This window comes from Apaloderma vittatum, unplaced genomic scaffold (assembly GCF_000703405.1).
Source record: "Apaloderma vittatum isolate BGI_N311 unplaced genomic scaffold, ASM70340v1 scaffold1124, whole genome shotgun sequence".
NCBI classification, from domain to species: domain Eukaryota; kingdom Metazoa; phylum Chordata; class Aves; order Trogoniformes; family Trogonidae; genus Apaloderma; species Apaloderma vittatum.
The window spans coordinates 1-13480 of NW_009711857.1; the positions used below are offsets into that span (position 1 = coordinate 1).

A 13480-nucleotide genomic window follows, 5' to 3' on the forward strand; every position below is an offset into this window, starting at 1 on the left:
AATCAATATATGTTTATCTTTAACTCCAAGTACAGCAGTTACTCTCTTTGGGACGATGTGAGGAGGGGAGGCTGAGATGGTCGGGTTAGTCCATCAGCATGGGGCCAACTGGGACAAGTCGTTGCCTACCGCAGGAACGGGCGAGGCTTGCTCTGTTGACGGGCCCTGTTGGCCAATGTCCAGGAGGTCCCAAGAGGTGCATCAAAGCTGCAGCTCACGGTCAGCCTTGACACCAAGGGCCCAACACATCCCCATCCCGAGCCATCTGCTGCCCAGGGATGCCAGGGCTGTTCTCTGGGTCACCCATGAGCAAGACGAGTCACGGAAGGCTGGTTTGAGTTGTCCCTAGAGGCCAGGTCCTTGGTCGTACTTTGAAACCTGCTTTTGGCCTCTCACCAAAGCACGTTCAGGGGTCTCTGAGCTCCGAAAGTGGTGAGAGGTCAGAATTGGGCCTTTCCACTGCGTTCTCCCAGTCTGGAAGCGTTATGACTGTTACGGGTCACCCATGAGCAAGACGAGTCACGGAAGGCTGGTTTGAGTTGTCCCTAGAGGCCAGGTCCTTGGTCGTACTTTGAAACCTGCTTTTGGCCTCTCACCAAAGCACGTTCAGGGGTCTCTGAGCTCCGAAAGTGGTGAGAGGTCAGAATTGGGCCTTTCCACTGCGTTCTCCCAGTCTGGAAGCGTTATGACTGTTACCAAAGAGGTTGCAAGTGGAAGGACTGAATCAATAAACGATTTGTCTTTTATAAAAGAAAACCCAAAGCTCCACCCTTTCTTTGTTACATTATTTTTTAAATTTTTTTCCTTTTTTTTCTTTTTTTTTTTTTGAAGGCTGCACTTAGGCAATTGCATGAGGAATCGGAACCCAGCAGGATGGGCTTCCCATGGCATGTTGACCGCTGCCGTTGCTTCATGCGCGTAGACTTTGCGTTGGGTTTGGTAGGAGACGTGTGTGTGTGTGAGACAACTAGGCTGTTGTGGGGCCAACAAAAAAACCAGCTTTTCAGGAAAAGGTGATGAGTGGATGATGAAGGGGCTCAGTGCTCACAGCCCTGGGGCTGTTGTGGGGCTGAGGACTGAGCTGGGTTCTTCTTGACCCATGAGGTTTGTGTGAGCTGTGAGCTGGGGCTCTCTGAGCTCCTCTGTAGAAACCAAGGAGCCCATCCTAAAGCACACGGTGCCTTTACTCATTTAAAATGGAGCAGTGGGAACCTCACCAACTACCATCAGCGCTGATATCGAGAAGCGGATGGAAGGAGAGATGATTTTCCCCCACCCTTGGGCTGTCCATACTCCTTTGCCTCTGGAAAAGACGCCCTTGGAGGGACCTGTGCCATGAGCTGTGTGCATCTGAGCTGGGAAAGAAACAGGCAGCAGCAAGGAGTGACAAGTCTCTGAGTATTCACGCTGGTATTTCTTATCTGTGACTGCCTTTGGACGGAAGTAGCTTCATGGCAAGGAGGTGGTGAGCGTCTCCAGGCCAGGCTTTCCCTTGAGGTTGTGCAACTTTGCTGCTTTCCTTGTGCCAACGCTGGCTTGCACGCACTGAGATTTGGCCCTCATTGCTCAAGCAATGGGATATCACAGAATCACAGAATGTCAGGGGTTGGAAGGGACCTCGAAAGATCATCTAGTCCAGCCCCCCTGCCAAAGCACGGTCATCTACAGTAGATCGCACAGGAACGCCTCGAGCCAAGTTTTGAATGTCTCCAGAGAAGGAGACTCCACAACCTCCTTGGGGAAAACCCTGGGATATTTCAAGCTCCTTTTTATACAAAAGCAATTTTTCCTCTTATGATTTCTTGCCCTGTGCCAGTGGTGGCATCTCCCACAGCTTTACAATGGATGTGAGCCACGTGGGAGCACTAAGCTCCGATTAACTGTGTTGCTGATGGAGAGCCGGGAGGTGATGGGAACCAGTTTTAATTGCCTCTTCTTGAAGAACCACACCATCACAACTCATCGCGGCTCAGCTACGGTCCTCGTTGACCTCAAAGGGCCCAATTTTGCCCTAGGAGCACCAACCAAGCCAGGTGGCAGGGAGATGGAGATGAACCCTCTCTTAGGATCAAGCGGGCACAGCTTTCCAGCTAGAAGAGCTGAAGCAGAGCTGGTGGTGGCTCAGCCCAGGCGGGAGGTGATATCCTGCCACCACAATGTATGGCTTGAAAAAAATGGTTACCTGTGCATGGATTATTTTTGTTCTGCATTTTTCTGTTCTGCCACAAGCTATTCGACATTTGGCAGATTCATTTTCAATGAGTTTGGGAGTCGCCCACAGGAATTTTTTCAGAACTGGGCGGAAGGTGAATTTTTTTTTTTCAACACATTTTTCACACATTTGATTGTTTCAAAGGTTTTTTTGCTTTTTTTTTAATTATTACTGAGCTATTTCGTGACAGCCAGTCACCTTAGATTTATTTTTCTTGTGAAAATATTGCATTACCGTTCTGGTGTGATTGTCCCCTAAGGAGATTATCCTGTAACTTTTAAAATCGTTAAAACAAAACCAGGACAAGACTCTGGTTCCTTGACTCATGCTAAATTGTTTTTCCTTCTAAACATATTCTAGTTTGTGAGCTAGAAAAATCAGCCAGATATGACTTTTTATACCATAATTTTCATGCCACCTTGAGGGTGTTACTTTGCAAGGTTTGTATTTGTTCTCTTTTATTATTATTATTGATTTTCGCCCCTGTTCATGTAGACATACAGCTTCCTTCTAGTCCTAGCGAAACTTCCAGTCCTCCTATCTGTGGAGAAGAGCTGGAAGGACATGAATGCTGAAGTTTCAGCTCCTGAATGGAGGAAAATAAGAAGAATAAAATCTGGGGCTCTGCTAGGACTCCCCATGGGGCTGGTTTGCTGTGTGTGTTGTCTCAGCTTTTGCTTGGTCCATGCATTCGGTTGCTGTGGACATCCAGTTACAGCTCTATCAACATGCAAACACAGGATTTCTTTTGAAATAGCCTAGTTATTTTTTATTTTTTTTGTTTTATAATCCACTGGTCAGATGGTGTGGGCATCAGGAGATTTTTTTGTTCTAGCAGATCTCTGTCCTGCTGCCAGAACAGTCATGTTTCTATCAAAACATCATTATGGATAACTTAAAGAAACCACCAAAATGCATTTTCCCTCAGTAGGAAGCTCTCTTTGAGCCAAACGTTTGAGATCTCCACGTTAACTAGAATACTCTTTTAAAAAAACCAAACAACCAAACAGTCAGAACATTAAAAAAAAAAAGAGAAACAGCATAAATATAAAAATTTTCCCTGAAAAATATCACTTAGCCAGCCATAGGTGAGGACATTGCGATCTGTGATGGGAGACGAGTGCACGTGGTGTCCCCTGCCCACCTCTCCCCACTTTCCTGCCCTGCTGCTTCCATGACTTCCCCTCCCGCAGACCTGAGCTTCTGGCCTCTCTTCTCTCCAAACTCAAGCTGGAGGTGAAGAACTAAGACTTTCTTTTCATTGACCTTCCAAAGCGTTTCTGCTGCCCATGCTCACATGCTTTTCTCTTTCATCTGTCTCATCCCAACAACCCTCATTGCTCGGGAATTCATCAAAGTCCCCCCAGGTCTCTCCTGCACCACTTGACTCCGACCCTTCCTTTCCCTCGCCAAGGTGGGCTCTAGCACCACGCTCTCAGCTACCGTGGGTGGGGAAATATTTTATAGACCCCTCTTATCTTGGGGAATATCAACTTAGTCCCTTGGGATCCACTTTCTGCCTCCACTGTTGGTTGGGGAAGTTCAACAGCAGTTGCAAAGATGGGGAAAAACAGAGAAAGAAGCAGAACAAGTGTATGATCTTTTTGTTTTGGCTATTGAGCTCTTTGTTTCATGCTTCTCAGTTAACCTCAGCTCCTTGCAGGCTCCAAATCCCTTCTTTAGTTATCTTGTGAGCATCTTCATGTTCCCACAGAGCTTCCAGACAGTGCTCCCCTGCCTTTCCCATTTGACTAGGTAAGAAGGTGCCAATCACAGATGCATTGTCCTACACCGTACCCAGACACCAGCTCTGTGATGATAAGCTTGGCCTCATCTTCCCTCATCCCTCCTTGCCCCTAGACCCCCACGGAAAAAAAAAAATATTAAAAAAAATCACGCCTCGCTACATCTTCGTTAGGCGCAAAACGTTGAGGCGCACGGGAAGGAAAGTGGCGCCGGAGGCGTACTGGATCTCCCGGAGGACCCCTTCCCACTTCTTCTGCTCTTCATCGTACCTGGGGAGAGACAGACAGACAGGGATGGTGAGCAAAGCGTCTCCTCTCCCTCGCTTCAGCTGCTCTCCATAGCGCTGGGGGCCCTGACGCATGGTGTGATGCCCTGCAGACTTTATCTGGCCACGAGGTGTCTGGGGGAGCAGCTTGGGGACTTTCACCCGGGTTTGCAGCGCCAGGCCAGGGGACATGGAGATCATCAGGATGTGGTCTTGCAGGGGAGAGTGTATTTTTCCATTAGGAAACAGGTTGGTGGCACCAAGGCTGAATATCCATGGTGAAGGGCAGTAGGTGCCTGCTGAGGGTGCTCTAGAGCCGCAGAAGTGAAGGACGGGAGAAGCTACTGCTCTATTAGCAGCCGTCAGAAACTGCTTTCTGCCCACTTCTCTGCTCACATGTCAGACTATCTGACTTCCAGCCCAAGTGCTGGCTCTTCCCAGGGAGAGGATTCATGGCACAAATGCTGCTTCACACAGAAGGGGAGGTCTGGAACCAGCTCCAGGAAAAATATCAGCACAGCAACAGAGCTCAAGCGGCAGATTCTCCCTGGATGAGGCTGGGAGAGATCACTGAATCACCTAATGTGCCCTCCAGCACAGCACAAGGCAAACTTCTCGCAGCGTTGCGCTGGGCTCACAACACCCATCTCGCACTGAAGGCATCAAGAAAGGCAGAAACTATCTGCTCCCTCAGTGGGTCTCACTAACATCTCTGCCACGCTCCTTTGGACAGCCCCGGGGAAGATCATCACCTCCAAACGTCGTTCAGCTCTGTCGGCACCAGTTCTCCCGACTCCGTCTCCACCGTGGCGAACCCTCCGAGCAGGTAGAGCACCCCAGCCAAGCTCACCAGGCTGACCGAGCTGCGCTCCTGCGGGAACTCGGTGAAGGTGTCCCACCTGCCACATTGAGAGAGAGGAGATGTTAGGGCACCCTGCCTTCCCCCCACGCAACTGAATTAACTAATGACAGTTTAACTTGTGCAGGTCTATATGGGATGGGATCATAGATGGACTGTTAGAGACATCTGTTTCCATCGTCATAGTGCAACTTCATCTTGCATTGAGTAGATGAGCTGTGAAGCACACGTGACATGGACCAACAGGTCCCAAGGGTGGGACTGCAGCTGCAATGCCCACCCAGAGTCAGAGAGTCTATCGTGTTGGGTGGAGCTGCCCAGATGAAGGTACAGCCCTGCAGGGAACCAAAAGACCACACCAGCAGCAGAACCCGCTTTGAAGATGAGCCTGAGATGATGCCACCTCAATGGCATTAGTGATGCCCAGCTGTCCAAGAAATACAGACCACAAGGAACGGGTATTGAGAGTTGAAAGCAAACTCCAGAATGGGTGGAAGCTGCTCATTGTACATCTTTAAAATGCTTCTTGTATAACTAAGGCAGGAAGGTGTTCTCAGGTACATACTTGTTGGTGGCAATGTCATAGACTTCCACCGAGTTGGTCAAGCCAGAGTCGGTCACACCAGCCGCCACATAGATTTTGTCCTTGTGCACAGTGGCTCCGAACAAGGATCGGGCAGTTTTCATGGGAGCCAACTCCTTCCACTCAAACTTGGATGGGTTGTAGACACACATCTTCTTCAGACACTTCCTAGAGAAAGATGAGAGGAAAAAAATGAGCTTCAATTGCTTGCCAAGGGGCAGCTTCATGCTGCAGGATTTTGGGGACACCAGAATGTGGATATCTAGGTAGGATTGTGCCCCTCCACATCAGCATGAATGCCTTTGCTTTGCACGGATGCCCATGCCTGGAGACATCATTTGGGTTTAGAACATTTCCCCTCCTGCTGTACCCACACTTTGGATGGGAGTCCTAAAAGCTTGGCGTGGATTTCATGCAGCTGAACATGGGTCCACCCAGGCAGCTGCTTCTCAGCACCTTGCACACAGCCATCAGAGAGCATTTCAGAGCTCCTGGTCCAACCTGATGCTGCAAAATACCATCAGTAACGTCCCTGTTCCCTGGGATGGCAGTGTGAGGTGTGTGAATGTGTGCACGCTCGTGCTTTTCAGACCGTAATCCTTCCAGAACAAGACCTGTCTTGGCTGGATTATGGCCCGTTTGCTCTGCAAACAGCCACGCTTCAGCCTTGCAAAGCGATTGCTGCAATGCTCCCCGAGAGAGGCCTTTTCTGCTGAGCCCATCTCCCATGGGAGAGAAGGGCAGGGGTCAGGTTTGATGAGGTTTTTCAATCCTGTTGCAAAGAGCCATCTGGATTTAACCACTACGCTCCACAACGAGTCCAGGGCAGGAGATTCTTAATGCGAAGGGGCTTCATGCTCTTCAGTGTCTCTCCCAATCTGGGTGACATTTATTTGTCGTGAGCGAGGGGGGATCGTAGAATCGTAGAAGAATCATTTAGGTTGGAAAAGACCTTCGGCATCATTAAGTCAAACCGTTAACCTAGCAACGCCAGGTCCACTACTAAGCTGTGTTCCTAAGCACCACATCCACACATCTAAATACTTCCAGGGATGGTGACTCCACCACCTCCCTGGGCAGCCTGTTCCAATGCCTGACAACCCTTTCAGTGAAGAAATTTTTCCTAATGTCCAATCTAAACCTTTTCTGGTGCAGCTTTAGTCCATTTCTTCTCATCCCTGTGTTGCTTATTACATGGGAGAAGAGACCAACCCCCACCTCGCTACAACCTCCTTTCCCCAGGAGGTTTCTTTTCTCCAACTTGTGCTCTGCAGTCCCACTAATTTGGGAGAATGACTCCCTGAATTTCTCTTGCTTTTTGACTCACTTGTCATTTCCTTTGCCACCGATGACGTAGACGAGATCGTTATGTGATACCACCGCGTGCCCGTAGACTGCGTAGGGAAGGGAATCAGCTTCGCCCCACTTGAAGGACCTGGATCAGAGAAAGACGGGAAGCAAAGGGATTTGTCACTTACTGGGTGAGACCTGGAGTATATGACATGCTCCAGACCTAGATTTGAGCACAAACCCTGACTCAATCTCAAAACTATGAGTTTTTCAGTGACATAGGACACATCCAGTAAGTTTTGTGACCCCCTCAAAAAAGGGGAAAATACAATATGCAGAATGTTTATGACACTATTCATTACTTTCTGCCCTACTCTTGGGCTTGGTGAGCCCCACATCTCCCAGGGCCTCACCTCATTCACAAGCATTACCAGCTTACGAGACAGATTTCTGCATGACGGAAAAAACTTCAAACTAATGAGACTTAGGGGTGTAAGATCCTGAGGATAAATTTGTTTTTTCACTGTCACCTTCCACTTTGAGCTGCTTCGGTTGGCCAACACTCAGTAAGACCAACGGGGGTGGGCATCCCCGTGTTTTGCAGTGCAGGGCTGTGTTGAAGCCTCCAAGCCAGCTCTGGGGCAGGTGAGAAGAGGATGTACCTATAAGGCTTTGGAATCCCAAAGCGATACCCAAGTAGGGCTGACCAATTTCTCAAGATGTACCTGTTCATGTGCATTTAGCTTAGACTCGTCCCCAGTTTTCCTACACGTAGGATATAGCCCCCAAGACCTGGACTTTACCTAAGAACACTTCCTAATTGCCCAACCGCTCTGGGCAAATATTTGATCCCATTGACCAGCAGTTTGCTCTCTCCGGGTTTGTTACAGTTGAAATCTTGACCTACATAATGCTAGAAGTACAAGCGGTGCTGATTGCATCTCTACCAGCTTCATATTGGTATTCAAACCACCCCCGAGCACTTAGTGGGGGCAGACACGTCTTCTCCCATTTATCTGCAGGGGCGGATAAATGCCCCATTCTGTGGGAATGAAACTGGTTTCGAATCTCTGCCTGTAGAACAGACTCTGAAGCACACGCCTCTAAATATAGACTGAGCAAAGGCTCGTTAATGCCTACTGCTCTACCTCTCTGGGGCCAAGAGCAGCAGTCTTTGGATGTTTCTGTCTCCTGTGAGCAGGACAGGATGGTGCTTTTTAATAATGCTTCTGACCTAACCTGGGCCAGAACCCATCATCCAATAATAATTGGACATTAAGCCTGAAATCAATCAGGACAAGACATTCAATGCCACATCTGAATATTTTCAAACCCAGCTTTCCTGTTCAAAGCCTCTCCTGGTGAGACCACAGCGAATGTCGCTGAACCTCCAACTAACGGGCAAGACCAGAAGGTAAAACTCCTCTTTCTCCTCTTTGCAGGTCTCAGATAAGCATCCACTAAGTTAGGCCACTGGTAATATCCCCGTTAAGGCTCCCATCTCCGGGAGGCTCAATTACAATAAAGGAAGCAGCTGGAGAGAGACAGCTCTGAGCCCCAGGGCACAGCTTGAGACCGTCCCAGTGGTCCCAGCATCTAGATGCAGAGTTCAAGCCCCGTCACCAAAACCTTTCTGGTCCTGGAGAGGTGCAGTCATTTTGCATGGTAGCTGCTTCACCTTCTCTTGCAAACCATGTCCCGCCCCGCACTCCCACGTGAACACTCACAGCCGGTCGTAGCACAGGACTGAATCCAAGGTCTTCTCGCCCTCTTTGAGTTCTTTCCCTCCGACCACGAAAATAGAGTTTTCCGCCTCTCCCAGGCCAAAGAGGCAGCGAGGGGAGGGCAGGGGGGGCATTCCCAGCCAGTCTGCATCCAGATGGTCGTACTGAAAGGAAACACATGGCCATTAGTGTGTGCTCAGCCAGCCCATTTGCTTAGCTGAGGGCAAAGTCCACTCCCAGGTGCAGCTTGGTCACCCCAGTAGACACTTTCGGCAATGCTGACATCTGCCTGTGCCTTGCCATCTGGTGCAGGATGGGAAATCTTAGTGCAAGCCCAAGTCATGTATCATCTGATGTATGTTTTATAATAAGGCAAAAGAGCAGAGAAGGGCCAACATGAACATGTTCTTCTCTGCCCCAAGGCGTTAACTTGGAATAAGCTCGGTCATCTTCAGATGAAAAAGTCCTCTGTTGGACCTATAATAGATAGTTCCTGGGACTAGAGGAGTGAAAGCACTTGTATCTTAGAAATTTTGCCCAAATCTCTTCAGATATAGCACATGCCACAGTATTTCATCCAGATTTTTTCTGTCTCTTCCAGGTAACAGTGTGGTGTTGGCAATTTTGGCTACACAGATCACTCCTTTTACCACCAATCCTTCTTTCTGGCTAATAATCAGTTTCTGTGTTCCCTCTCTGCTTCCCAAGATACTGATGCTGTCCTGTACCACCCCAGTGTGCGTGAGAGTTTGTGAGATGACACACCCGTGTGTCCATCTGCACAAAGGCTGTTTACACAATACCCACCTACCCAATCCAGTACAACACAACTGAGACGGTGCTGAGACTGTGCTGGCCAAAGTGTGCCAGACCCACCTCCTAGATGGAAAAACCGACCCACACAGCACTACTAAATCAGGTGGCCAAACCCTCCAGATCCTTGGATGTCTGTAGATCAAGGCATTGCCTCATTTCCCACCAGAAAGGAAAGGATGTGATGACTATGAGCCTGGAGGCTCTCTGGCTACCATGGCTCGACGGGAACTGTAAACTGGGGCAAAAATATTTAGTGTAGCTTGGTAGCAGAGGAGGGAGTGATGTCTTACAGCCCGTTTGGTGGGACTCTGCAAGACGATGCAGCTTTGCCTGAAGCTCTGTTTGCTGTGGGCTTGGGCCAAAGAGCTTCAGCTCGCTGGGGTGTCTCCAAAGAGTTGGCCTCAGCTGGGTGCCTGTGGTTATTGTCTCTTTGTAAGCCATGGTCCACATGTGTGTTATTTATAGTGCAAGCCTGAGCAGCAAAGTCAACAGGATAGTTCCTGCTTCTTTATGGATTCAGCCTTGTTTTCAAGCCATAAATTTTTGAAGTGACATATAAAGGATACCCTTTTCCATCTGAAGTGTCAATGGGATCATTTTTTTCTGACAAAACTTGTGAGGCCTCTGGGATTTATTAGTATTCTCATGCTTTGGTGTTTGTCCTTAAGTCTAAACAATCCCTGACCTAACTCTCCTGCCTTTAGCAGGGGGAATGTGAAATCAAGGAGGCCAGAAACAGATGGAAGGTTGCTGCTGCACTGACACGGTGATCTCTCTGATGAGGAAAGGCTGGAGGAGCTGGGTCTCTTTAGCTCAGAGGAGACTGAAGGGTGATGTCTTTAGTGTTTATAAATATGTAAAGGATGAGTTTCAGGAGGACAGAGCCAGTGATGTCCAGTGACAGGACAAGGGGCAATGGGTACAAGCTGGAACATAGGCGGTTCCACAAAACCATTAGAAAAATCTTTCTCCCTGTGAGGGTGACAGAGCCCTGGCACAGGCTGCCCAGGGAGGGTGGGGAGTCTCATTCTCTGGAGACTTTCAAAACCTGTCTGGATGTGTTCCTGTGTGACCTACTCGAGGTGATCCTGCTCTGGCAGGGGGGCTGCAGTGGATGATCTTTTGAGGTCCCTTCCACCCCGTCATTCTGTGACTCTATGATTCAAGAGCCTGTCGTACAGCTGCCTGTCTACGTCTGTGTGAAGTTCCAGATGACAAAAAAAAAGGCTCAAAATACTCTCCTAGTCATACAGAAACTGTGAGCTATGTGATGGCGGCTGATGGCAATAAATTACACCTTTGCAAACTGATGGCACCTTCCAGCCCTGGGACTTGTCCACACCTCCCATGCAGGGATGCCACAACGAGCTGTGAAGGGACCACTGTCCCCTTCTTGTGGAGAAGGAGCTAAAAATGGCCACATAGTGCCCAAAGCATTTGTTACTGAGTTGCTGGCAAATTGGGAGCCGAGTATAGAAATCTTGCTGTTTGCAGCTTAGAATCACGGAATAATTTAGGTCAAATAGCTCTCCACAGGTCTTTCATCCTGTCCCTATGCTCAGACAGGTGCAGCTTGGGCTTTAGAGCAGGTTACCATGGCTTTGAGCCGTCAAGTATTAAATGTCTCCAAGGATGGAGGTTTTGTGACGCCTTGGACCCCTGCTCCAGTACTTCACCACCTCCACTGGGAGGGTTTTCACCACAGCTAATTGAGATCTCTCTTACTGCAACTGGTGGCCATTGCCTCTTGCCCCATCTTTGTGCAAATCTGAGAAGAGTCTTCATCCCTCTTCTGTGTCCCCTTCCATTAGGCAGCTCTTCCCTATCCCTTCCTCAGGCTGATCAGACCCAGCTCAGCCTCTCCTTGTACCTCCTGTTCTCCAGCCTTGATCATCTTAGTGGCCTCTAATAGACTCATTCCAAGTGTGTGACCAAAGAGAGGGAGAAAAAAAATTGCTTCCCTTGACCTGCTTGCTGCAGTCGTGCTGGACCAGCCCAGGACTTTTCACAAGCTTCATGTGGGCTGCATAGTCTCTAAAGCCTGACCCTTTCCAGGTGAGGGCAGCATGGCCCTTGCACACATGCTGCTGATGTAAAGTTCTCCCCGTGCAACAAAGGATCTCAGCTTGGAAACTACCCTTACTTTATCCTTTCTGCCTGGAGGTGTTATTGTTTCTTCCCAAGAGACATGTGAGCCATGGGAGAAGAACAAATGGATTTCTGGGTGTGGGAGGAAGAATAGAGGATTTACTGGGTTCCTACAGGGTCAGCAAAGGCGCCTTGCCTTAGCTGTCTCCAGGGAAGGTGCTCTTGGGTTACAGCCCAAGCTGGGGCTCAGATTGCCTGCACCCAGATCAATCTGCTCACAGCTTTGGTTACTGATGAGTTAGAACTGCCACTTCTCTTGTGGAGTATCTTAAAAGACATCATAACGTGGTTTCCCCCCAACATGATGGACGCGGCCAAGGCAGAGACTCTGAGCTGGAACAGGGGGCAAGGACCATGCCAGAAATTGGTCACATATTGGTAGGGAGGGACATACCCTGTGTCCTTGGGGTGTTTGCTCTGTGGCTGTAGCTGCTGCTGTTCCTTTGCTGGCAGCTGGGGGGATCATCCTTGGGTTTTGCTGGTGGTTCATAAACAGGGAACATAAAGGATGCAAAGTGGAATCTAGACCTCATGCCACTAATGTTCCAGTTATTGCGGCAGCTAGAGCTGGACCAAACAGAGTGGTCCCTGATTGAGGTTTTGGATCAGAAAGGTTTATTCCTATTACCTACTCTTTCAAGCCTCCTTCCTCAATTACCAGACACGCCCCTCTCAGTGGGCTCTGCCTTAAAAATATATAAAGAAGAATCTCTAGTTAAGCAACTCCGATGTTTCACCTTCATTTGCAACTCCCATTTTAACCTCACATGGCAATGAATGTCACATGGAAGCTAAAGACTGATGATACTTCAAAGTGGTCAAAGAAACAAAAGAAAGATAAAGTTGGTACCTGTAGGAAGTAGGAACTCATTGGATCCTCCTTGCTGTCCTCATTGTAGTACAGTCCTCCAACAATGAAGATCTGATTCTCTTTGGTCACCAGGCTGATGTGGTTCTTTGGGATTTGAGTAGACAGGGAGGCAAAATAGCACTCGTTGGCAGTGGGATCATAGGCCACTGCTCCACTGTCACTCACCATGAAAATAAGGTCCTGGAGGAACATCCCGAAGCGCATTGTGTCATTTAAGATCCCTGGAAGAGCATCCTCCTCTGTATCTTCTTCCTCCTCATCTACTGCTCCATTGACAACGTTGTCTTTCACCTGCTTTTCACTGCTTTTCTTCACTTTCTTCTTCTTCACCACAGTGAATTTGCCTTTCTGGGCATCCTTCACCATCTGCAGTTTCTTGAGCAGCTCTGGGCTGGACTTCACCATGGCGTGCTTCTCCACGTGGTCCTTGATGTAGTCGTTGGGCATGAGGCGGAAGCGGATGCTTTCAAAGATGACAGGCAAGGCCTTCTGCCGGCTCTCCTGCTCCTTGGTCCCCACCCACTTCATCACTACTTCGAAGACAGTCTCCTCCTTCTCGATGTTGAGGGAGTCGCTGGAGATGATGGCAATCAGCTCATCGGGGGAGAGCTGGTAGAACTCCTCATCCCGAGAGACCAGCGCAAAGCGATCACAAATGAAATCCCGAGCTGCCACGGCCAGCCGGGCACAATCCAGCATCAAGCCCAGCCTGAAGATAGCCAAGCAGTTGCTGAGGCAGAGCCGCTTCTGCAAGAAGGAGACACAGACGGTGAAGATGGAGGGGATCTGGAACATGTTGGCCACGGAGAAGATGTCCTGCACGTTCTGCTCTGTGATCTCCAGCTCAGAGGTGTAGATGTAATGGAGGATCTTACCCATGACATCTGGATCCACGTCTTCCAAGCTGACCTCCCTCTTCTTGCTCTCTTCCATGTCTGAGAGGAACATCGCTCGAAAATATGGGCT

The 13480-nt window shown here is 49.1% G+C and overlaps 1 protein-coding gene across 1 annotated transcript; it reads right to left on the reverse strand.

Moving 5' to 3' along the window:
* Window positions 1-4115: 4115 nt before the first annotated feature.
* On the reverse strand, window positions 4116-13474 carry KLHL40 (kelch-like family member 40; the record flags this gene model as incomplete). Its single annotated transcript, XM_009867750.1, has 6 exons — window positions 4116-4227; window positions 4976-5122; window positions 5648-5833; window positions 6993-7100; window positions 8683-8843; window positions 12494-13474. Coding segments are annotated over 6 exons (1695 nt in total), but the record flags the coding sequence as incomplete, so codon positions are not given.
* Window positions 13475-13480: the final 6 nt, after the last annotated feature.